This window comes from Diceros bicornis, chromosome 41 (genome assembly GCF_020826845.1).
Source record: "Diceros bicornis minor isolate mBicDic1 chromosome 41, mDicBic1.mat.cur, whole genome shotgun sequence".
Lineage (NCBI taxonomy): Eukaryota > Metazoa > Chordata > Mammalia > Perissodactyla > Rhinocerotidae > Diceros > Diceros bicornis.
The window spans coordinates 4,611,637-4,638,530 of NC_080780.1; the positions used below are offsets into that span (position 1 = coordinate 4,611,637).

A 26,894-nucleotide genomic window follows, 5' to 3' on the forward strand; every position below is an offset into this window, starting at 1 on the left:
AGAGGAAGCAGCTAGAGGGCAGGGGTCCAACTGGAGCCCCCAGGGAGGCTGGCAGGTTCTGGAACGTGCGTGTCCTGTGGCGTTTGGCGGGCTTTAACCCTAGCACATGCTGCAGGAGCCAGACTTCTGCCTCTGTCCCCAGACTATTGTCGCTGTGCTCCTGCCTGCTCCCAAAATCCTGAATGCCACAGACTTCAACTGGATGTCACCCGGCCCCTCTGGGTGCACATCTGCCCGTCAGACAAACCTCTGCTCACACCCTCAGTGGGTAAGTCTCCCTGCGGAAGTCCGGCCTCACTGAGCTGGCTGGACATGTGGCTTCTGCAGCCCACGTGTCCTGGCTGGGAGCCAGTGTGCTGTAGACAGTGGGTCACTCCTGTGTGTGTTGTTGCCAGGTCCCAGGCTGGGCTGAGGATGCAGACGGGGCCTATTGCTCCAGCCCACTGGGGACTCGCAGGCTGGTCCTTCTTTTACCCCACCCATGCAAGTGTGGCTGATGGGGTCCCCCGCCACTTAGGAAGACATCTGCAAAAGCAGAGACAGCACAGGAACTGGGCAGTTAATAGCAGTTAAGGCTGTTAGCAGCAAGAGAAGGGCTGGTTCCCTGTAGGTGCTGTCTCTGCGGTGCCTGCAAGTCTCCTGGCTGGCTGTCCTCTACCCCATCCGCTGCCGGGGGCCATCCTCTGGGGCAAGGAGAGGTACCACGACTCCTATTGAGATTCTTTCCTCAGATGCTGAGGCCTCGCGCAGGTGCCCAGTGGACCTGTGCCGCCTTCTGCTGGCCGCGGGTGGGAGGGCATGTCACAGGGTTGTGAGGGTATGTGAGAGCCCAGACCAGTGCCCAACATGCAGGGAACACCAGCTGAATGAAGTTAATTGTTCTGATGCGGAAAAAATCATGATTATATTTCTACCATGACAACTGAGCTCCGTGGGTTTAGTTTGGTTCCCAAGGTGACTCCAAAGCTGACATTGAAAACGTCCTCAAACACGTGTTACCAAGATTCCCCCCAGATGCCCCCAAAGACCTGATCCCTCCCTCTCCCTACACGCCCACCCCTCACTGGGTGTCGTGGCCTGGTCCCCGGGTCTCGTCCTTCATTTCCGGCCCTGACAATGAGCAGGAATAGAATGACACCAACACAGTCCACTCTTGGTGCTTTCAGCGAGTCAGAGAGAATTAGGGACATAATCCAGTTGTTCTGATGGACCTAATCACCCCAGATTTCAAAAACCAGTGTCAACCATTTCACTGCATGTTTTCTTCTGGTGTGATCCTGAAGTGAAGGGCTAAACACGGTTCCAAACTTTAATAATCGTCAAGCACTTTGTAAATTGGGAAGCAAGGAAGTCGCTGGTGGGTTCGAGAGTTCACACGTGAAGCTGGTGGCGCTCTCCTGGAGAGAGCTCACACTTGGATGCAGAGTCCCGGAGGAGGTAGCCTGTCACCTCTGACTGCTGACGCACCACCAGCTGCCTCTCCAGTCCAGTCTCATCACACTGATAACAATGTCACCCTGACCAGAAGCAGAGAGAAGGATGGTTTGTTTTTATAAATGGCATTGGGGATTATGAAATATTTTAGAATAGTCACCATGTGTCTCCTATACCTTCATCATTAACCGTAGCATTAACTCATGGTTTCAAGCCAGGCGTCTGTCTCCTGGGATCCAGTCTCTGGGACCCATGGCTTGGAGAGGATGTGCTCAGGGGCCACTGGAGACGTGCACAAACATGTCCTCCATAGAAAAGCCTGGGGCCCCCAAATTTCCACATGCGGGGGAATGGATGCATCCAGTTTGGTGTACTAAGATGACGCAGTCAGTGAAAATAAATGCACTGCAGCTTCACCCATCAGTGCAGAAAGAGCTCACAGATATAATTTTATGTGAAAAAAGCAAATTATAGAATAATACGTACATCATGATTTCTTTTATATAAAGTTTGAAAACAGGCAAAACTAAAGGACATCTTGTTAAGGAATGCATACATGGTGTGATAAGAGCTAGGGGAAAAAACACCAAGGATTGAGCACCCCCAAATTCAGGGCCGTGGTTGCCTCTGTGGGGGAGGGGCGGGTGCATTTGGAGGTGCACGTGGGGACCCCAAGAGCGAGATGCTGTTTTCTGAGCTGGACTTTGGCTGTTTGGGTCTGTTGTTTCCTCTGCACCTCACTCATATGCTTTAAATGCTCTGATAGAGATTGAATGGTTAATAAAATATAACCTAATTAGTCACAACCCGGATTTAGGCTGTAGTTATAGAGTAAGGAAACATTACCACTGTGCCTGCTGCCCCCAAAATATTTTTTCAATTAACGAATCTATGGAGAGGTGTTTCTGACCAACTTTCATGTAGTAGGATCAGCTCTGCAGATGTGAGCTGTTACCAATAACTATTTTACGAAGTAATTACTATGTGTTAGGCACCTATGTAGAACTATCTGAATTCTCCTGTCTAACCCTCATCAACTCTTATTAGCCTCAAATCCCAGATGGCGACACTGAAGCACAGGACGGCTGATGACTTGGTTCAGGGCCTGCATGAGGATGTGGACTGTACCGGAGTGGCGTGTTCTTTGCACATGCACCTGTACATGCACTCACACACACACACGCACATAGAAGTTGACTTACTAGGAAAAGAATAGCACTCAGTTCTCTACCCTTCCAGGGGAAGGAGAATGTAGGCAGGAATCCCAGTCCTCTTGGGTCATGATGGCGTGGTCACTGCTGCAGGGCCAGGCATGAGTTCTCATTTCAGTCTCCTCCAGAGAGTTTTGTTAAAATAATTTTAAAAGGTGAAGTCATGATGATCATTCAGATATAAATGAACATGTGTGTTGTGGAAATAAAATGATCCCGCCAAGGAAAGACCCTCCTGCTCCAGGGTACGAGAGAGCACGACTTGTCATCGGGACGTTTATCACCCTGCACGCATGTAAGGCGAGGCCAGGGACTGTGGTGTGCAGACAGAATCTCATCCGAATGTGCGCGGGAAAGTGGGGGAGATCAGTGAGAGCTTCCCTCCTCTCGCTGAGCGGTGAGTGTATGCCCCCTGAGGGGCTTCTGAGCTGTTCTGGGGTATGTGTTCCCAGTTCCAGGGCCAGAAGGCTCTTTATCTTGCGTCGTAAAATCAAATGGTCCAGACTCTTACTTGCTGATTGTGTTTTCAAGGAGCTACAGGTCCCTGTAGACCGCATAGGTCCCATAGACCCCATAGTTGTTGTAGATCAAGGGCCCTGTAGACAGCACAGGTCCTGTAGACCCCATAGGTCCTGGTGGATCACAAACTCCGTGTGGACAGCACAGGTCCTGTAGACAGCACAGGACAGATCCTTGTAGTCCACAGTAAGATGTAGCCTTTTTTCCAGGCGCAGCAGGAAGTCAGCTCAACAAATCTACTTGGGCTCTCCGAGGATGGTGTTGCCATCCCAGTTTGTAGATGGTAAGACAGATGCCCAGAGGTGCCGGGCTTGGAGGAGCAGGGATTTTAGTGGTATATTGAGGGCAGTGCTTGAGACGCCGACTTCTGAGCCACTGAAGGTATTATTTCCCAAACTCAACTTTTTTTCCTGGCATCTCTTAATCCCTAGTTTATACAGCCCCAACTCACCAGGAATAACTTTCTCTTATTTAGGTTCCTGCTGAATGCCTTTTCAAATGTAACCACAACAAGAGACTACGAACCCCAAACGAGCCCACAGTTCTGGAAACACTGACATGACAGCACCGTGGAGAAGCTCTGGGAGTTCTGAAGAGGCCTGCTTGACTCGTTTTAGCCCCAGCCAGGAGGGACAGTGCTTACATCACAGTTGGTGTTAGCACTTCTTATCCACCCTCTCATGGCACAGCGTACACATACAGATGTGCGGGGACCTGGGGCAGATGTTTACTGGAATTTACTCACCTGTGACATTAGAATAGTGACCTCCTGTCTTGGTTGTGAGGGTTTCGAGGAGCGACAGGTCAAGAGCCCCTCCTAGTAGCTCAGTGTAGGACGTACTCGGTTTAATATTCGTGTCTGCTCTGCTTCTCCTGCGATGTTATGCTCCTCCAATCACCTTCACATATGGAAACGAGGGGGTGACCTTTGTGATTACTGGGGTGCTGAGATGGTGTGGTTGACCTGCCTTCTGAGGTTCTCCCTCCATTGTTGTGGCGGCTGTTAGCTTGCTTTGGTCTCCGCTCTGCTCCACACCCTGAGGCAATGGAGTGGAGCAGCCCTGTTCCACTGCCCCGCCGCCCGAGGTCTGGTGTAGGAGTCGGAGGAGTACAGGGTGTCTGTGAAGACACGGATTCCCTGTGATGGGTGCCGACCATAAGTTTAGGGCCGAAGGGATTTCCAGCCTCCTGGGAGGTGACATGACTTGCCTAAAGCCATATGATTAAAAAAGTCACAATGGAAACAGTATGGAGATCCCTCAAAAAATTACACATGGAATTACCGTATGATCCAGCAATTCCACTTCTGAGTATTTGCACAAAAGAATTGAAAGCAGGAACTTGAATGAATATTTGTACACCTGTGTTCTCAGCAGTGTTATTCACAATAGCCAAAAGGTGGAATCAGCCCAAATGTCCAGCAACAGATGAATGGATAAACAAAATGTGGTAATTGCATACAGTGGAGTATTATTCAGCTTTAAAAAGGGAGGAGGGGCCGGCCCGGTGGCACAAGCGGTTAAGTGTGTGCGCTCTGCTGTGCCGGCCCGGGGTCCGCCGGTTCGGATCCCGGGCACGCACTGATGCACCACTTGTTAAGCCATGCTGTGGAGGCGTCCCATATAAAGTAGAGGAAGATGGGCACAGATGTTAGCCCAGGGCCAATCTTCCTCAGCAAAAAAAAAAAAAAGAGGATTGGCATTGGACGTTAGCTCAGGGCTGGTCCTCCTCACAAAAAAAAAAAAGTGAGGAAATTTTGATACATGCTACAACACGGGTGAAACTTGAGGACGTGGTGCTGAGTGAAATAAGCTATTTACAAAAGGGCAAATACATGTGATTTCCACTTATATGAGGTCTCTAGTGCAGTCAGATTCATAAAAACAGAAAGTAGCACAGTGGTTACTGGGGCTGGGGAGGTGGGAATGGGGGGTGGTTGTTTAATAGGTATAGAGTTTCAGTCTGGGAAGATAGAAACATTGTGGAGATGAATGGTGGTGAAGGTTCATAGCAGAATGAATGTACTTAATCCACTAACTGTACACTTAAAAGTGCTTAAAATGGTATGTTTCATGTTCTGTATATTTTACCACAATAAAAAAAATGTAGGGGCCAGCCCAGTGGCTTAGTGGTTAAGTTCTCACACTGTGCTGTGGCAGCCCAGGGTTCGTGGGTTCGGATCCCGGGCGTGGACCTACACACCGCTCATCAAGCCATGCTGTGGCGGCGTTCCACATACAAAATAGAGGAAGATGGGCATGGATGTCAGCTCAGGGACAATCTTCCTCAAGCAAAAAGAGGAAGATTGGCAACAGATGTTAGCTCAGGGACAATCTTCCTCACAGAAACAAAATGTAAAAAAATTTAACAAAAAAGTCACAAAGCTGAGATTGGACCCAAGGTCTTCAAACTGCCAGGCTTTTCCCATAACTCCACACAGTCTGCAGAGATTCAAGTCTCTGGGTCACCTTCTCCCATGACCTCTGATCCCTGACCAGTCAGCTGGTTCTTTTTCTGGTGTCGGTCCAGCCTGCACTGGAGTCCCAGTTTGCAGCTGAAGGACTGGACCTTACACTGGCAGTTGGCTGAGTTAAATAATAAAACCACCCACCCACTGGTCAACCCACAACCTTGTTCAAACAGATAACTTTCTCTAACCCAACTGAGGAATGTCAGTGATTTCCCGGGGTGTGTAGAAGGAGACAGAGGGAAAGTGAAAACACTCAGCACACAAAGCACTGAGTAAATGATGCATTTCGAATCCACTAATAATAAAATCAGTTAGCATGCAGCTGTCCCACCATGCTTTGCTCCAGGATCCCTATGTATCTGATGTAATCCTATAACCCCGCCTCCAGGAAGCAGTTTCTTCACTAGGTCGACCTTCTGTTTCCTCATATTTTTTTAAATTGAAGTATAACTGACATACAGTATCCTATTAGTTTCAGGTGTACACCATAGTGATTCAATATTTATATCCCTTACAAAATGATCACCATGGTAAGTTGGTAAGTCTAGTTACCATCTGTCACCATACAAAGTTATTACAATATTATCGACTATATTCCCTATGCTGTACGTTACATCCCTATGACTTATTTATTTTATAACTAGAAGTTTGTACCTCTTAATCCCCTTGACCTACTTCACCCACCACCACCCCTCCTCCCTCTGGTAGCCGCCAGTTTGTTTCCTGTATCTATGAGTCTGTTTCTGTTTTGTTTTGTTTATTCATTTGTTTTGAAGTCAGGATAAGTGATCAGATCCTTCCTCACAAAGTAGTTGTGGGTCCTTGTGATGGTTAACTTTATGTGTCGACTTGGCTAGACCATGGTGCCCAGCTGTTGGTCAAACACCAGTCTAGATGTCCCTGTGGAGGTGTTTTGTACGTGTGGTTAACGTTTCAGTCAGTTGACTGTAAGTAAAGCAGATTACTCTCGAGAATGTGGGTGGGCTTCATCCAATCAGTTGAGGTTTCCTGGAGAGGAAGGAATTCTGCCTCAAGACTGCAATGTAGAAGTCCTGCCCGAGTTTCTCGCCTGTTGGCCTGCCTTATGGATTTCAGACATGCCAGCCTCCCAATTCTGTGAGCCAATGTCTCCTCTTGGTTCTGTTTCTCTGGAGAACACTGATGGACGTGCAGTGGTCTCAGGGCGCCCAGCGCCATGCAGGCTTGGCTGTGCGTGGGGGCCACCTGGCTCTGCTGAGGCCTGAGGATGAGGGGCTGTGGCTGCCAGGTCAAAGTCTTGCTGCTTTCTCTGCAGAGGATAAAGAGAGTTGTTAGCCACTAGAAAGCCGGTGAGATTCTAAGGGGGCACCAAGCTTCCACATTTTTCTTGGTATTAGCAGGAAAGAGCTCTTAGTCAGTGTCCCCCAGGCAATGCTGGATAAAATGCAGAGCAATTCAGTGATGAACTGGTGGCCCATCGGGAAGAGGACCTACTGACTGCTCTCTGGGGCCAGGTCTACCATTCTACCCTCCCTCCCGGCCCAGGCCACAGCCCAGGATGTCCGGTGCCACCAGGGGTGCTGGCTCAGACAAGGTGGAAAAGGTCCTCCAGTCTCACACTGAAACAAACAGGCTGCACATCTTCATGTGGGTGGGTATTGCTTGGTGCCAAAGCTGGGCCCGGGCCCTCCCCACACCAGCAGCCTGTGTTTGGACCAGGTGCCATGTTGCTATGAGTTCTGAGAAAGGAGTCCACTCCCACCCACCTCTGACATTGATGGTCACTGTCAGCCAAATGTCCCCAATGAACCCCAACCCCCAGCCCTGAGACACCTTTCCCAGCAGAATAGCGCTGGTCACAGTCCTCCTGCTGTGAACCCGGGAGTGGGGGGTAGGGGAGGTGAGAGGGTGCTCAGAAGGCCCTGTGCTCAAAAGGGAGAAGCTTGGTTCAATGCTTTGTTCCCACTGACTGGAAGTCCTTAATAATTTTTGAGCAAGGGCCTCACATTTTAACAGTGCACTGGGCCCCACCAATGGGAAGTCTCTTTGTCCCCTCCTTCTCTGCTCCCCCTCCACCTCGTCCCTCCTCATCTTCCCTCCTTCTTTATCTCAAAGGAGAGAAAAGTGGACTGTTCATGTTTTCTTTTTTTCCCTCTGCCTAGGGCACAGAAGAATTTAAGAAAGAAATTATGTAGTAGATAGCTTGGCACAGAGTAGGTTAAATAAGGAAGTTTTAGACCAGGTGAAGCAAAGAGGAAATAATGTTATTATATTAATCTGAGTCTACTGAACATCAGGTACTATTTTTGGATTTTTATTTTTATTTTTTGAGGAAGATTAGCCCTGAGCTAATATCTGTTGCCAATCTTCCTCTTTTTCTTTTTCCTCCCCACAGCCCCAGTACATAGTTATATATCCTGGTTGTAGGTCCTTCTAGTTCCTCTATGTGGGACAGCACCTCAGCATGGCCTGATGAACAGTGAGTAGGTCTGCGCCCAGGATCCGATCCGGCGAACCCCGGGCCGTAAAGCAGAACGCATGAATTTAACTGCTACGCCACTGGGCCTGCCCCTATTTTTGGATTTTTAAAATGACACGATTTCTTTTAATTGTCCTTACTTCTCTCAAAACCTTCTGATGTAGGTATTCTCTTTTGCATTTTACAGATGAGGAAACTGAGGCCCAGGATTGGGAGTTGCCAAGGGGTTGCAAGGTGACTATCAGGTTAGGTCTGGGCCTTTCTGTTTGAAAAACTCTGGTCAGTTCCCCTCTGACAGGCCACAGACTAAGGGATTCGGAGATGACCTCTCTCTTCTGGCTCAGGCTAGTTTATGGACCTGCTATTTTCACGTTGTCGTCTTTTTCAAGGCGTGAAACAGGTTTATTGATCCTGTAGAGGGCTCAAGTCCCCAGATGTCTTAGTCTGACTTCCCAGAGAGAACCCAAGAGGAAACACAGCAGAGTTACATTTCTAGAAGATGTGCTATCTTCTGTGTATCCAGACAGTACATGTTTATCCTGTGAACTCCAGCGAACGAGCTATCCTAAACTGTGAGTGTGTCTGGAGATTCAGTTCTTTCCTGGGAGACATCATGATGTCTTCAGAGGCAACGAGAACCTGAAAGCTAGACTCTCAAGCTGACTTTGCTCTGGCCAAGGATGACCCCGCCAGTCTCCTTCTCTCCCAGCTGCACTTTCCCCATCGTGCAAATAGGAGAGTTACAGAAAATTTTCAGAAAAAGATTAAATCATGACTCTCCCACAGACACGAAAATAAACGTGTTAAAGATTTTGTCTTACTCATGTGAGGGGCCTAGACAGATGTTCTCATGAGTTCAAGTAGAACTGAAAAAAGCACACACTTATCTGGATTGCTGAGGGATGTTGAAATAAATGCATTGCAAATGGAGGTGCAACTGATTTTTCGCGGAGGGAGGAGTGGGGAGAGGTTACTCAAAATCTCTACCAGGCGGGTGGGCTGTGTGTGCCGTCAGTTACCTAGAACAGATCACCTGGGCGGGTGTGCTGCAGACAGCGTGCGGTTCTCTATGGAAACACAATATTGTTTTCTGCAGAAGAAAACCTGTTTCCTGTTCATCGAGTGAGAAATGTGTCAGAGAGAGAACAAGACTTTCGACTTGGACAAGTGGCTCCTGTTATTAGCTCTTCGTGCCGCTGACCAGTGGTGAGACCTCGGGCAAGTGGCGCCCTCTCTCTGAGCCCCAGTGACCTCCTGTGGAAAGTGGGGATTCATGGAGCAGCAGGTGGCATGGAGCTGACTTTTAATAAATAGGAGCTATTGGCATTGGCAATATTAATTACTTTTCCACTGCATGTTAAGACATGTTTATTAAGTAACGCATAGGAGCCAGGCCCTGGGCTAGCTTTCTTTTCTTGTGTACTTTTTTAATTGTGGTAAAATACACATAACACAATATTTATCATTTTAATTGTTTATACCTGTACAATCCAGTGGTATTAAATACTCTCGCAGTGTTGTGTAACCATCACCACTATCTATACCCAAAACTTTTTCATCATCCCCAATATAAGCTCTGCATAGATTAAAACATAGCTCTCCTTTCCCTTTTCCCCAACTGTGGGTAACCTCTAACTTGCTTTCTGTCTCTACAAATTTGCCTATTCTAGGTACCTCATATAAGTGGAATCATACAATATTTGTTCTTTTTTATTTGGTTTATTTCACATTGTTTTAAAGATCTATTCATACAATAGCGTATATCAAAATCTCATTCCTTTAAGGCTGAATAATATTCTATCGTATGTATATACCACATTTCTTTATCCAGTCATCTATTGATGGACACTTGGGTTGTTTCCACCTTTTGCACAATTCACATTGTTGTGAATAATGTTGCTATGAACATGGGTGTGCAAATATCTGTTCCAGTCCCTGCTTTCAATGTTTGTGGGCATATATTGAGCAGTGGAATTGCTGGGTCATATGGTAGTTCTATGTTTCACTTTTCGAGGAACCACATTGGCGTTATTTTTATCTATATGCAGGAATGCACTTAGAAAACCAAGGGGCAATTAAGTTGACCTTTCTTTGCATGCTTGCTGTATATCTTTACTCACACCAGGCCACTTCTGGAGTGGTGAGGCTACTTAGCATGAATAAAGCCTTAACACAATCCCTAAGAAAGAGTTTGAAAGATCCAACTCTAGTATGTCACAGTCCAGATGGGTAACAAAACATTAGCACTCTTGTGGCTTTTGTTTCCAAGCTGAACTTGGACCTCGTGGAGGCTGGAAGCTGCAGCTTTCACTGTTGACAGTCGCCCAGGCTGTTAAAAGCAAAAGGCCATGGGAAAACATGGCCACTACAGGCTTGACTACCATCTATTAAATTGTCACATTAATCTATAGCTATATTTCAGAGATGATTGGGAACTTAGCTTAAATCTGGTGTTGGCGAGCTGCCTCCATAGGACATGTAACAAGATGAGTTGGCAAATGCAGTTTCTGAAAGTGATAGTTGGTCCTATGATGCAAAAAGCTGACAGCTGACATGATGGTAAATATGCAACAGTGAGGATCTTGGGATGCTTGAAACATTGTCGAGAGAAATTGATAAGGTTTTGTGGAAGATGCCACATAGTGTAAGCTGTCCCTATAATGATATGTTATGCCCACACCATTCTGGGAAACATATTTTATATATTGAGAGGAACGTACATGGCAGAGTAAATGATGTTAAAGAAAAAATTATTCATGATACTTTTTAAATCGGTAAGGCAGACTTTATCCAGCACTGTTGTGATAGGTGTAAGAACTAGTTCAATGGGACTTTGCAGTAGGGGAGAGAGGTTGGACTCATCTCTGAATACAGCAAAGAAAAGGGGGATTTATAGGCAAGGAGCAGGGTGGGGGAGGAGTCGGTAGATGGGAAATTACTAAGAGGGTGTACTACTCAGGATTGTCCAGAGAAACAGAGCCAAGAGGTTATACATATAGGTATAGGTAAGAGGAGATTCATTATAGGAATTGACTCATACAGTTATGGAGGCTGAGAAGTCCCACAGTCTGCCATGTGCAAGGTGGAGAACCAAGAAAGCTGATGGTGTCATTCAGTCTGAGTTCGAAGGTCTGAGAACCAAGAGCTCTCATGTCTGAGGGCAGGAGAAGATGGCCGTCCCAGCTCAAGAAGAGAGAGGAAATTTGCCCTTCCTTCACCTTTTTGTTCTATTAGGGCCCCCAATGAATTGGGTGATGTCTGGCCATGTTGGTGAGGGTGGATCTTCTTTACTCAGTCTACTGACTCAAATCTAATGGATTTCAGAAGCTAATCTCTTCCAGAAACACCTTCACAGACACACCCAGAAATAATGTTTCACCAACTATCTCAGCATTCCTTAGCCCAGTGAAATTGACACCTAAAATTAACCATCACAGAGGGTAGTTCTTGCTAAAGGAGCCTAGCAGGATTCTTGCTGAGGGCAGGCCAGGAGGATCAGCTATTACCAGGAGAATGGTGGGGGATGAGGAATTTGGTCAAATATTCAGGATAATCAGATTTGAGGGTAGGAGGTTCTGGCTAAACTGATTTGATAGGATTCTTGCTAAAACTGGGCGCTTGAGGACATGCTCAAGGATGGGGCCTCGGTGGGCTCAGAGGAGCCTGTCTAGAGTTTGGTCAAGGAGAGAGTCTTTGTTGATGATAATCACTTACAGTGTTGGTGGCATCATTTTCTAACAAATTTACTTTCTGGATGTTAATTGTTGATTAATAAGCTATTAGGTCATGACAGGTTTTTCATTGACCTTTTCTAATGGCCAAAGTAGAGGGGCCTTACCTCAAAAAAGACCGAATTTGCTCAGGGTAAGTTGATGCAGTGTGGGTCAGGTGGGGACCTTGCATTTGCATGCTGCAGGTTACTTCGTTCAAAGTCTAAGTCACCAGCCTGTCACCCATCCGCCCTTCAGGAAGCATTGGGGGCTTGACACTTTCTCCTTGAAGTTCCGGGGTCTAGCCTGGCTAAGACCCACAGTTGGCCTCCTGACTCCCACCTGGAACATTTTACATAGTGAGAGGTCACCAAACAAGCAGGATCCCATGCAGAACCCTGGGTGGGAGAGAGCTGGGGTAGATGCAGCTAAGTTTACGGAGAGAACAACACAGCCTAAGAGGAGACAGGTGGAGAGGACTTGATAGAGACCAACCTGTCAGAAACAAGGGCAACTGGCAAACCAGGTCTGACTGATGAGGGCCTCCACGCTGGCCCAGAGCCTCCCCTGTAGGAACCAGAACGAATTGATAAAGGGAAGGCAAAGCTTCCTTGGGGTTCAGATTTTACAATGATCTAAATGTAGAACCTTTGCTAAGGGCCTGTGACCTTAATTTAATGAAAGTTAAAGTTAAAGCACAAACTTTTAAGATCTCTATTATAATAATTGCTTCTAGGGATCTGGAAGTACTGTTCCTTCTGAAAAACACATATGTAGGGACTCTATTGTTTTCTTGGATTCTTCCCTCGCATCCTTAAGCAGATATCTTCATAGATCAAGCTTGACTGGACCACGAGGGAGCAAGAAGGGAAGATCCTGACCAGTCTCTTCCAAGAGTCTCTGCTGGTCATTGGTTTCTGAGGAACTTCCAACACCACTGCTGTTTGGGAAACTTACAAATTTAAACAGGTGTCTCTACTCCAGCACTTGCTAGAAATTTTCATCTGTGAAACTGAAATTGAAATTGAGACCTGGAAGATCATCAGGGCATTGGTATGAAAAAAAAATCTGGATATTTGATTCTAAGACTAGCTCAATACAAAAATTGTTAAAAGAAAAGTAGTTTTAGCTTACGTCCCCAGAACTCTAGTGTAGGTAGAAAATTTGATACAGGCTCAAGACAAGGTTGACATAAGGGAAGCCATACTGTAGAAAAGAAAAACCCTATTGTAACTTTGAATGACCTCTGACAAACTAACCCAGCTGGATATGCACCCTCCAGAAGATCTAACTGCTCTGTAGATTTTACGACCCCTGCTTGTGCACGTACCTCCCAGCTGTGATAAGACGATAACTTTATTCTTTTGAGTTCCTTAGGAATGTGAAGACCCACGAACAGAGGGTCTATGCTGATAGCCACTATCAATGAAAACTGAAAGATCTGGTGTGGCGACTCCCAGTCTGTAACACCAGAAGGTCAACATTCCTAATGCCCTCCCCTATAACCCACCGGCCTGTATAACTGCTATAAAATTTTGTGCCCCCTTGACATGTTTTTTTTTTTTTTTTTCCAGACAGTAGTCGGCTATCTTCCCTCTTGCTAGCAAGCTGTAATAAAAAGTCCTTTCATTCCTACCACCTTGCCTCTTCACTATTGGCATGTCTTGTGGCAAGCAGAAGACCCCCTTTGAGCAGTAACAGGGCTTTAACACCAGATCTTCCTAGACAGTGGACCACTTGCTTCTGAAGAAAGTCTGGCCTTCCAGGTCCTGTCATGCCCCAGTCCTTTGGTTCTGTGGGACGAAGAATCTTTGGTTCTAGGGGTTATTTCAGGTGAAAATTTTCTCCTCTGCCCATGCTTCAGCTACATGACTTGCAGTTTTGGCTTGCTGCCCCTTCAAGGCGATTTTAACATTCTGTTGAACAGACAGGATCAGTTTAAACTGGCCCTGTGGTTACACCTCTTTGGCATAAGGATTATTTTAAGCTAATTATTTCTTGAGAAAGGCACCAGAGAAGCTCTGAAAACAGAGTAGAAGTTCCTCTTTTGTCAGGGAACTTTATGTTGGTAAAGGAACTCTCCATTTGTAAGGGTGTCTCCCTCTTCACCAGGAAGAGGAGGATGACTAAATCACAAGAGACTCTTATCGATGGAGAAGGCATTTCAATCTGCATAACACCCTTGTCCTCGTGTACCCAGCTTTGCCTGTCACCCCCAGACCTGGCCTCCCCCACACCCTTCTCTCTCTTGTCTTTAGCTGAAGATAGTGTTCAAGCCTGAGTTCTAAGTCTTCTCTTCCTCATTTTCCCTGGGTCTCTCCCATGTGTACACGAGGTATACATGTTAAGAAACTATTTGGTTTTCTCTTTGACAAGAGATTTTCACATATTGAGGTATATGGGGTAACTATTTGGGTTCAAAACTGATTTGGCTTGAACTAAAGAAGCCTGACTTATGGCCTATCAAACATACATTGTACATTTGCTTAACCATTGAAGTAAAGAATGCACTCTCTTAAGATAAGAATGCATACTTCCCCTCCTATGCCTTATTGGTAACGCCGGGATTAGTCCCTTTCCCTACATCAGGGTCATGTTGAACTGCTAATTTGCAATAGAATACATCTTGGAAACTTTGATGAGTATGTATCCTGAGTATGTTTAATGTATGTTCTTTGTTCTAAAAATATATAAGACTGTACTGAAAACCATGCTTCTCTGGAATGCTTTCTAAGGCCTTCCCCGGGTTATAATCCTCACTCTGGCTCAAGTAAAATTCACCTTACTTCTCTTATCTGTAAAATGGTTATTGGTTATTTTTCATCCACATCTTGTTAATCTGTCTTTTGTTACAGGAACCCCAGCGGAGAACTAAAAATGTAGAGAGAACATTATTTCCTCTTCTTCTACATCTCATTATTTACAAAATATGAGTTTAACTTTTAATGAACAAGTTAAATTGCAATGCATGTTATAGTGGGGAAAAAATCCAATCACTTGGGGTATATAACAAAAACTTAAATCTCTCTTCATTCCAGAGGCGGGAGTTGGGGTTTTCTGAGTTACCTGTCCAGTAATACTACCTGCAGAGTCTTGCCTATAAGTGCAAAGAATTATTTTAAACACAAATGAGAACTGTCAGGGAAGAGAGAGAATCCCCCTCTGCCCTTTCCCTCGAGGTTCTTATGGCTGGCCAAATAATTAAAAGACAGGTTAGCAGGAGAAAATAATACCAAGTTTAATAACATGTATACATGGGAGAAACTAGGGAAACTGAGTTTCTCAACAAAATGGCAGAGATTCTCATCTTAAATGATATTTCAGCTAAAGACAAAGGAGGATGTTGGAGGTGGGGAGGGAGACAGAAGGGAGACAGAAATTACAGTAATCAAGGGTATGTAGATTTAAGTCCTCTCCTTCCATACTGCACAAATAAGCCCATCCCCCGCTTCCCAATACAGAGAGGGAGATACCTTTACAAATGGAGATTTCCCTTATAAATGTAAATGTTTGTCTGGCAAGTCTTTGCAGGGACACCTAGAGAATGTGGCCTGAGAGAGACAGAATTTTTGATAGGATGGGCTTGTTGGTGCCTTTCCTATTGTAACATCTATTTTATAGTACATTACAGCCATCATATGATATTGGCTCCTTCCTGAAACATGTCTTCTATGTTAAATTCTTTAGGCAGTTTGGGGGAGGTCAAATGTCCATCAGAGAAAATAATCAAGGTAGAGAGACATATTTCAGGGTAGCCAATTTTGATAACCCACAGAACATGCAATATAGCATGTAATACCTAATTTTTCTTTTGCTTTACTAGCATACAGACAGGATTTTTAAAAAAATATGTGATGAACTGTTTCATTATAGTAGGTGAAATTATGAGGTCTTTATAGACTTGAGAATTTCATTTACTTGTAAAGATGGCAGTTTATGGAAAACAAAATAACTGCCTATACTCCTATTGATGTTTTGGTAAGTCAGGTTTGAGAGAACAAAAACTCTGTAGCCATTACAAAGCCACACATAAATTATTGTGCCAAAGAACAGCCCTTAGAGGTCCTTGACAGACCTACAGACTGAGTTTACCTGTCTGGTAGGACAAATGGGAAAGAGCACACACAGAGCCTGATACACGCTGGGCCTTGTGCTTCCCTCTTCACATATGTAGTCAGATGGTAACATTTTATTTTTTATTCCAAGTCTCTTTTTGAAAATGAGACTGCATTATTATTATTTATGCTTAGGGCAAAAGGTGAGACCTCAAGGGCCTCTAAGTGTGGGTGGCCCTGTTCTTCTTCAGGTTGGGGACTTTGTGGGTTGGTCCAGAGAGAGAAGGAGGAGGATGGAGGGAGGAGGAAGAGAGAGAGATGTGGGAGTAGGATGGTGAGATGGCCGTAGGTTGTTCACTCTGTTTCACTTTTCTTCCTGACCCCCCCTAATCTTAAATTTAGTTACTGAACCAAATGAAAATCTTGGGCAGGAGAGCATTTGTGGGAAACAGGGAGCGGGGCTGGGCTGCAAGTCTGATTTCCCAACAGGCTGATCCCAGGTAGGGTGGAGGATGAGGGACACGGAGCCCTGGGACCCTCTGTCCACTGCTGTGGACCCTCCCCATGCTTTAGCGGGGTAGATGGGGGCCAGTGGAAACCCACCTGATTGGCAAGGAGGCACTGAGCTGACAGCTGGCTGGCACACGTCTCCATACAGGAGCCCTGTGGATTTCCCATGTGGACACTGGTACTCACAGAAGTTTGGTGACCTGTGCAGGACTCCAGGAGGTAGTGTGGTATCTTCACAAAGGGAGAAGACTTGCGTTCAAGAGAGAGACAGCCACATCATCTATAAAGTGGGAAGCTGCTTCTATGGCTGCTGCTACCTGAGGATCAAAATGTGTGTAAATGTGCTTGCAAATGCTCAAAATCATTTGTTTTTAATGATAATGTTATCTTTTCCCCTAATTAGTCTTATTTGACTTTAAGCAAGCTACTAAGTGTTTTGTATTTGAGGTTTTATTCTCCAAAAGTCATGTAGATATATACGTGTGTTTATATGTGTTTATCATACATTATACTGATATAAAGAATGTGCGATATACAATTTATGAATAATAATAAAATATGCAATAGTCTATATTGTAAATTTCATATAGCCAATTGATTCTCACAGAATGCTTTCACAGATTTTTGCTGAAATCTTGGCCATCCTATGGCTGCAATCCAACCCTGGCTTGACAACTGGAGTTGCATCCCAATCTGCTAAGTTTTTCTTAATAAAATTATTATTTTTAAATCTGATATGAGATCTACTGGTAAATGGTTTCTAATCCTGAGTTATATTGATTAAACTGAAACATCTTTCATTTTCAGCACCACATATATTGGAACTCCACTCATTCATCAATAACATGAGCTATTTCATTGCTAGATCAGATAATAGTTTTCAAATACTTGAAGAATATTTTCTCAAGTTTTTCATGCTATTCATGATATAACAGCTACAGACATGACACACTTTTAAGTTTAATCTGTATTATTAGCATTTTCCCTATCATTTTCTTAAGTCTAGATAATCAACAATACAATAAATCAAGTCCCAATTATAGTGTTTGCCAATCTCCATGGTGTAAATACTCCCACCACGTTCCATTACAAGCTACCAACATTATGTCACTAAACATATGGATGGGTTTGGGATGAGATTGGACAGTGGCATATTTATATCATACAGATTCAATAGACATAAATAACTTCAAGAGCATAAAAGCGGTAAAATGTAAATTGTGATATAATGAGTTTTGAGTTTTTAATCAAAGTGAATTTACACAATCGCTTGGGGATTTGTTTCTGGTAGAGTTGCAAAAAGTTTTCGTCCAGTGGGAGCACTAACACCGAAGGCTACAGTTTACAGCCCTGTAGGGCATTAACCAGTTTTATATCTAACCCAGCAATCCTGACCTCCTGAAATCTCTTTGAAGCAGTTGCGACATTTTACTGGTTCCCTCCTTAATTAATGGATTGAGTGAGGTCTTTGACAAATGTTCATTCTACATATGCAGGAAAGTCATAGTTTTACCTTTTTGATTGAAAGTTATATTTTAACAACATGCTTTGAAGTTCAGAAATTTTCAAATTTTAGAAAGGTAGTATGGTGCATACATAGTACACATGGTGAGGTCTGGGGTAGCATCTTATAACCAAATATGAGCAAACCATACAACATTCACATGAAGGGGAGAAATAAAGACTACACAGCCTCATGTTACTTTTGGTCAGTGTTACTGGCTAGCAAAGGGGGTGCCACAAATTTATTCTTAGAAAATTGGTTTTCCATGATATTTGAATTTCAGAATTTTAGTTAATACATTGTGGACCTGTAAATATAATATGCTTCTAACAGTGCTTGGCACATGGTCAGTATCTACTTTCTGACAACTCTCCAACACCAATGGGGTGTCCTACAATTCAATTCAATTCTGACACTAACTACCTGGAGCTATGTCAGATCCCACAAGTTAAAGGGCAAGGGCTTGTCTTGACAACACTGCACTTACTTCAGATGCCAGCTGCAAGTGGAGTCCTCAGGCTACCACACCTCAAATTTGGGGCTTCCCATAACCCCCTCAGGTTTGATAATTTGTTAGAATGACTCACAGAACTCGGGAGAATGCTATACTCATGATTACCATTTTATCGTAAAGGTTATAAGTGAAGAGCCAGAAGGACATGACTAGGAGGGTCCCCAGTGCAGGAGTTTTTGTCCCCTCTGAGTCAGCGGGAGCCTCCTTCCAGGTACATCCATATATGCATCAACCAGAAAGCTCCCTCAGGGCTGGTGTCCAGTTTTTTTTTTTTTTCCCTAAATCAAATTTTCATTATCTAGACATGATTGAATAAATCATCGGCCACACAATTGAACTCAATCTCCAGTTCCTCTGACCTTCCTGGATGTCAGAGTGGGAGAGCTGATCATCCAACCCTCTAATTACTAGGTTGGTTCTCCTGGGACCAGCCCCATCCTGCAGCTATCTAGGGGGTCCACCATGAGTCATCTCACTGGCATAAACTCAAATATGATAAAAGGGGTTCTTTATTGTATAGTTAGCTGTAACAAAATACCACAGAGCAGGGGGCTTAAAGTATAGGAATTTTTTTCTTGCAGTTCTGGAGGTTAGAAGTCCAAGATCAAGGTGTCTGCTGGTTTGATTCCCTGATGAGGACCCTCTTCTTAGCTTGCAGACTGCCTCCTTCTTACTGTGTCTTCATATGGAGGCCGGGGTAGGGGTGTGGGGGAAGAAAGGGAGCTCTGGTCTCCTCCTTTTCTTGTAAGGACACTAATCCTATCATGAGGGATCCACCTTCATAACCTCACCCAACCCTAATCACCTCCCAAAGGCCCCACCTCCCAATACCATCACACTGAGGGTTAGGGTTTCAATATATGAATTTTAGAGGGACACAAACATTCAGTCCACAACAGTTGTAAATAACGAAAGACAGTCATATCACTCTGGAAATTCCAAGCGTTTTTGAAGTTCTGTGCCAGAAACCAGAACAAAGACCAGATACATTTTCTTATTTTACCACAATGCCACATAGGTTTATAATGTTGCAAAGCCTAAGTATCCTTAAGGCAGTGGCCTTTGAGTTTTTTCATCATGTATTCCTGAAAATAATTTTGAAAATGTGTGTACCCTCTGGTAAAATTTTAAACTGATATCTAGCTTTTATCATCAGTTTAGTAAAGGCAAAGGATGTGATTTCTGGGCTATTTATTACACCTTTGCTTTAAATATATTCCACCAGACCTCAGAGCTGAAAATTTAGTTCATTTAATTTTCAGATATGTGTCATACACTCTAAATGACAAAACTCATCCTCATTGTCAAATCAGTCATTGTAGACTTTCTATCAGAAAAATAAATTGATTCTTTTCAAATCTATTCACATTTCTATTTGAATAGAAATCTATTTCAAATTCTATTCAAATAAATGTGTTAATATTCATTGGCGTGTAATCTTTTCAGTTCTGAATACTTATCGTCAGATGAATGGATGCGCAGACAGACAAGGAGAGGTGAATACGGCTCTCAGGCCTCCAGCCTTTGTCACCTGGAAGAAGTGAAGTACTCAACGCTTCATTATTTCTTATCCAAACTCTCTCGACTTTTCAGTCTCTGGATGCTCCCTCAGGAGCTGTTACATGTTCTCACTTTGTCCCTAGATTTGGCCCCAGAAGTTCTTACACCAAAGGGCAATGTGCTGTTATAACATTGGGACGGCTGGGCGTACACTTCTTATTTGGTTGAGTGTGAGAGGGGCATCTTCATGTACCCCAGAGGCACGTGTACCCCAGTGTGACAATCACAGCTCTGAAGGCATGGGCCGTATTGTATGTCTTGAGACTTGCTGCCCTCTGACTGTCTTGTTCTCAGGGGACTGCTGTGGCTCCTATGGTCGGAGGGGTGGCGGAGTAGGCACGTGGCACTGCTTTCATTTTGCAGTTCCCAATGGAGCAGCTTCTGTGATCTCTAGGGAAAGGAGCTCTTGCTCAAACCGTGGGCCCACTCTGCTGTGGCACAGGTCACGGGCCGGGGTGAACAGCCCACCTGAGATGGCTGTGGACACCACCAGCAGTGGTGATCATCCACGTCGTGGCGTTTGGAGTGAGAAGACATGTGCTCTCCCAGTTCTGTCGCTTTGCTATCTGAAACCATGTAGCATCTAGTCATGACTGTATCTCTAAGGTGAACTTCCTTACCTGTGAAATAAGGACAGTCAGGCGGCCTACCAGCACTGTAGTGTTAGAATTAAATGGGGTAATGTGTCTGAGAATGTTTTGAAAACTGTAAAGTATTGAAGAAATGCTAGATGTTAATTTTACAAGTCCTCAGAGAATGAGTTGGCTAAACTGCTGGCCTCCTCAATCCTGTAATTTCCCCACCTGTTAAGTGATAGCTACAGGGATGTCGAGAGCTTTCATACTGTGGTTTTGTTTCTTTCCTTCCTTCCTTTCTTTTTGTCGTATTGGACGATAACGTTATCTTGGTGACATTTAAAGCCATATCTTTAAAAAAATTTAAGAATCAGTAAGTTATGTCTGTAAAATGCCTCTAAAATGAATTGTACTGTTTAAAAATTGCTAAAAACTCCAATAGCATTCAGTCTAGAAAACATTTTGCAAAACTGGAAGGATTTTTCTCATTTTCTCATGTAATAAAAAGCCAAAAGAATTCACTTTGCACTTAATTAAGATTTGAGTTGAAATCTACTATAGAGCCAGAATACAGAATAGAATATTAAAAAAAGAACAATCTGTTGCTGAGAAGTGGAGGAAAAAGAGGAAATTTGTCACTAAGCGAACTGTGTGAAATCTGCAGTGATGCGGTAACGGAAGGCGCCACCTTAATGAGCTCCTAATTTCTCTTTAGACAAGTGAGGAAATCAAGGAAAAGCTTGTTTGAACCAACAGCGAAACCAATTCTGTTATTTCAAAAGATGGTTTTCAGCTTCCGTGACATAAGATCAGAAAGCCACCTGGAGACTCAAGTCAGGTATTTGATCAGCTGTCCCCCAGCGGATGGCAGCACAGTTTATTCATTTCACATTTTCCTTGGAGCAGATCGCCTATGACTAATGGGCCGGTGCCTGCCTATTACCTAGCTGTTTGCTAAAATCATCAATCCTCGGATCCTTAGCAATCATTAGCAGACTGGGGTGTCAGAGGCTGATAGGGAAGTTGTGCAGAGGGCCTGGGGGGAAGTGTGAGTAGTGTCAGAAGTCAGAGTTCGCATTATCATCTGCTCCTTCCTACTGAATGAGCTCAGGTCTGAGAGCTCCCGTTTACCTGAGATTTTATGGACTGGGAAAATGTCTCTGCCCTCTCTGAGTCACAGGAGATAATGGAATAAAAGGGGTTTGTAGACTGTTAAGCGCTTGACAAATGGAAGCCCACTCAGAACTTCCACTGACTGCTGTGGAGGGGCACCTCCCTTCCCCTGCTCTGTGGTCTAGTGGCACGCTGCACATTCCTCTATTAGAGGTTACCACACTATACTGTAATTATTGAAGCCTCCCCTTGAGGGGGAACCAGGCTCCCCTTTATAACCAGTGTTCAGCAGGGTGCTCGCCATGTGAGAATCTTGCAGTAATAGTTTGCCGAATGAGTAGGAGCAGGTAATTCCCGGGATTTAGCTGCAGGACACTTCTATTTCATATTACAAAAATGAACTCTGTTATTGCCAGTCCCTAAATAACCATGATCTGGATGGCTTGCTTAGTGATCATTTTGTTCGTCTGAGAATTGCTTATCATCTGGCACAAAGGACATTGTCCTGGGGGGAGGGCATTCAGTGCAGGAAGGAAATGATTCCAGGATGTTTTTTGCCATTGGGAATGAGTTGCCTCAAATCACATAGGGATCAGGTGTGTTCCCTTCGAGAAGTGTGGCTGCCCTGCAGGTGAGCTCAAATCCATTTAGGAAACAGGAAAAAAACCACAGCAATTAGCCCAAAACAGTGGTTCTCCATCGGTGGTCCTAAACTATCAACATGAGCATCACTTGAGAACTTGTTAAAATGCAAATCCTCGGGCCCCAGACCAACTAAATTAGAAAATCTTTGGGTGGGACCTACAATCGATGGCTTAATAGCCTCTCCGGGTGATTCTGATACACACTCATGTCTGAGAACAACATCCGAAGCCGAGGAGAATCCACTTAGTTGTCTGTTAATGAAGACGTTCTCACCACCTCACTTGGGATGCTGTCATCTCCAGGTAACTGTCCCATCCTCTGTTGTTCACTACCTCACGGTACAAGTTGTCCAGGTGGACTGTGGGTCCAGGAGCAGTGTCCCTTATTTGACAGGGCCTCAATGGCACTTCTCTGTGGTTCTCTCCACCCTGCTCTCCTTTGTGGGTTGGCTTCATTTTTGTGTCAGTAGTAAGATGACTATGGTGTTTACAAGTGTCACATCCAAAATCAAGCCCATCTCATCTGGTGTCCTCTTCTCAAGCCAGGAAAACCTTCAGTGAAGCTGCAGCAGAACACCTATCCCCAAATGTCTTATTGGTGAGCACCGCATCCCATGAGACCCTGTACCAACCCTTTGGGAAAGGGATGAGACTGCAGAGACAGGTCAATTGAGTTCTGCTTCTGAAGCTGGGGATTGGGTTCTTCTCTTTGCATCCCATGTGGCAAGACTGGCCACCAGAATAGAATAAGACTAGAGCTCTGCCAGCTGGTCATTCGTTGTTGGGTTTTTTGGTTGTTTTTTTTTCACATATAATGCAATGAACTTTTTTTTGATGTACAGTTCCATGACTTTTTAAGACATTTTATTTTGAAGTAAGTGCAGATACATAGGAAGTTGCAAAGACAGTACAGAGAGATCCCATGTAACCCTCACCCAGTTTCCTCCAGTGGTTATGTCGTATGTAACTATAGCATAACACCAAAATCAGAAAATTGGCATTGGCATGGTGCATGTGTATGATTCTGTGCTATTGTATCATGTGTGTGGATTCATGTAACCGCAGTTGATATACAGGACTGTTCTATCCCCAGAAAGATTTCCCTTGGGTCACCCTTGTGTGGTCATATCCAACCCCGTCCCCCACCACTAATATGTTCTCCATCTTTATGACTGTCATTTTTCACTCAGGATAAAATCCTCGTGATTCATGCAGGTTATTACCTGTATCAGTGGTAACATTTTTTCTCCTTGCTGAGTAGCATCCGTGCTCTGGATGTACAACAGTGTTTAACCATTCAGCTATTAAAGGACATTTTGGTTGTTACCAGTTTTGAACTGTTATGAATAAAGCTACTATGAACATTCATGTACAGCATTTTGTGTGAACATAAGCTTTTGTTTCTCTAGGATAAATGCCCAGGGTTATATGGTAAGTGCATGTTTAATTTTTTAAGAAACTACTAAACTATTTTGGTGGCCCATTTTGCCATCCCACCAGCAATATATGAGTGGTCCAATTTCTCCACATCCTTGCCAGCATTTGATATTTTCATGAATTTTAATTTTAGCTGTTCTAAAGATGCATAGTGGTATCTCATCTTGGTCTTAATTTGCATTTCCCTGATGGTTAGTGACATTAGACGTTTTTTCATGGTCTTATTTGATATCTGTATATCCTCCTCAGAGAAATGTCTGTTCATATCTTTTGCTCATTTCCTAATTGGATCTTTTTTTATTGTTGAGTTTTGATAGTTCTTTACATATTCTAAATATGAGTCTTTTGTCAGCTATGTGGTTTACAAATATTTTTTCCCCAGCCTGTGACTTGTCTTTTCATTCTCTTAACAGTGTTTTCACAGAGCAAAAGTTTTTAATTTTGATAAAGCCCAGTTATACATTTTTTCCTTTCATGGATTGTTATTTCGTATTGCATCTTGGTATTCTTCAAATTTTTACTTCCTATATCAATTTCTTTTCCTTTCTTTCTGTCACACCAATGATATGAGTGTTGGAACTTCTGATATTGTTTCACAATCCCTGAGGCTCTGATTATTTTTTCAACCTTTTTCCTTCTGTAGTTCAGATTGGATAACTTTTATTGCTCTATCTCCAAGTTTGCTGACTCTTTCATCTTTCACATTCATTCTGCTTTTGAGCCTCTCCAATGAATTTTTATTATTTTATATTTAAGTTCTAAAATTTCTCATTTGGTTCTTTTTTATAGCTACTAATTCTTTGCTGAGAATATCCATCTTTCAATTCTTTCAAGAATTTTTGCCCTTACTTAACAGAGCATGGTTATAATAATTACTTTCAAATGTTTATTTAGTAATTCCAACATCTGGGTCACCTTGAGGTTGCCATCTGTTGATTGCCTTTTCCCTTGTGAGTTTTTTTTTTTAAGGCTTTTCTGGTTCTTATATATGTTGAGAATTGTGGATTCTATCCTGGACATTTTGAATACAATGTTACAAGACTTTTGGTCCTATTAAAATCTTCTGGGGAATGTTGGTTTGTTTTGTTTTGTCTTGTTTCAGCAGGCAATCTGAACCACCCGGTTAGGTTCACGCTGCAAGTCTTGACCCACCTTCTCGGGCTTTTCATCCAATGTCAATTTAATTTTCAAAGGCTTTGCAGTGCTATTCTGGTCTACTTCATATGTGTGCCACCCAGGGACCAGTCTGGGTCCTGGGTAGTGTTTACTTTGTAGTTCAGTTCTCAAGGTCTTTGCTATGTTGATTCTTGTCTGTTCCATGCATGCATAGCTCAGGGGGATCCCAAGACTTCATACACAGATCTAAAGGATCCTCTTCTCTGGCCCCCATCTGCTCTATGATGTTCCCCACACACAGCGGTTCCCATGGTTACCCTTCCCTGGTGCCCTGGTTAGAAAGCTGGTGCTGTAGCCTCCCTGTGCTACTGCACATTTCCCACAACAGAGAACCAAGCCTGTGGAGCTACTGCCACTACTCATCACTGCTGGGACCTGGATTTGTTATGGGGTGCACCAGAGCTAGTTTCAGAAGACTTGGTAGGGCTACACACCATAGGGTCCCTTGTAGGTCCTCTGGCTACTGTAAGAGGTTCTTTTCCCATCTGTTTTTGTTCACACTTCCAGGATTTGCGCTGCCCTAAACTCTGTCAGACAATACAGAAGAAACGAAAAAACCCCCAAAACAAAAAGGAAACTCACTGCCATATGGGTCATTGTTCGAGTTTCATTTCTCTACCCAGTTTCTCTGCTTTCATTTACTTTTCAGCGTTCTCCAACAGTTGCTTTTTATATTCTGTCCAGAGGTTTTAGTTGCAATCAATCAGAGAGAGAGGGTGGAATGTGCTTAATCCATCCTAACTAGAATCCGAAACCTAAGCTTTGGTTTTTAAGCAAAAAGGTCATGACCCAGATGTAAGACAGAATAATTTGGAGGAATAGCCATCAATTATTTTTGTTTGATTTCTCTTCTAAGAGTCTAGATAAAGTCATCTGACATAAGTGGATGGGATTATTGGGGAAAACTGAATGGCAAGATTCTTTTTTTTTTTTTTTGTAAGGAAGATCAGCCCTGAGCTAACATCCATGCCAATCCTCCTCTTTTTTGCTGAGGAAGACTGGCCCCGAGCTAACATCTATTGCCAATCCTCCTCCTTTTTTTTCCCCTTTTTCTCCCCAAAGCCCCAGTAGATAGTTGTATGTCATAGTTGCACATCCTTCTAGTTGCTGAATGTGGGACGCCTCTTCAGCATGGCCCGACAAGCGGTGCGTCGGTGTGCATCCGGGATCCGAACCCGGGCCGCCAGTAGCGGAGCGCACGCCCTTAACCACTAAGCCACGGGGCCCGCCCCCTGGCAAGATTCTTTGAGAGGGGACCCTGTATCCCTCCTGTTTTTCCTGCCACGTTATCTCCAACGTGAGGCTGGGACAACACAACCCAAAATAGCAACTGGGGTCTGGGTATATAGGAGGCTGGTGCCCAACTACCACCTGAAGCCGTGGGAGGTGGAGCCTTCCAGAGAACCGGCGCCCTCATGGCACGAGAGTGGTAGAGTGGAGATGGCGTGGGGCGCTGAGGCAGAGAGGACGGACGGAGTTAGCCCAGTGAGTTACTCAGGGGCCCAGACAGATGTGAGAGAATAGCTACGTGTTTTCTGTGCCCCTGAGAGGGGCTGGAAGCTAAAGGAGACAGAGGTCGTGGACAGGATGAGAGGACACAGCCACAGATGGCCTGGTGGGCGGGGATGGGAGATCAAATTAGAGTGCAGGCGCTGCCGCAGAGTCCAGCGGAGAGGCGTGGTGATGCTGCGGATTGCTCAGGGCACTCCGTCATCAGGAAGGTTGGGGAGGGAAGAGATTAGACCCGTGGATGATTGGGAGCTACTGGTGCACGAGTGGTGTTAAAAACCATGAGTCCGGCTGAGACCACCTAGAGGGCTGGCGTGCACAGAGATCAGAGGGTGAAGAGTGAGCCCTGGGGCACTCGGATGTGCAGAGGATGGAAGCGTGAGGAGGTATGGGCAGCGGAGACTGAAAAGGATGGGCCAGTGAGGTGGGAGAAGAAGTGAGAGAGAGGAGAGAGGGGTGAGGAAGGAGTGTGTATGGCGTCAAACACCACTGCCA

General features: G+C 44.4%; 1 protein-coding gene across 1 annotated transcript in view; it reads left to right on the forward strand.

The window, feature by feature from the left end:
• The first annotated feature begins 2,494 nt into the window (after positions 1-2,494).
• The window catches only part of ABCA13 (ATP binding cassette subfamily A member 13), a 448,014-nt gene continuing 423,614 nt past the window's right edge, over positions 2,495-26,894 (forward strand). Inside the window, exons 1-2 of the mRNA XM_058534839.1 lie at positions 2,495-2,558; positions 22,772-22,875. Coding sequence (XP_058390822.1) covers positions 2,495-2,558; positions 22,772-22,875 — 168 coding nt within the window. The remainder of the gene's footprint in view (positions 2,559-22,771; positions 22,876-26,894) is intronic.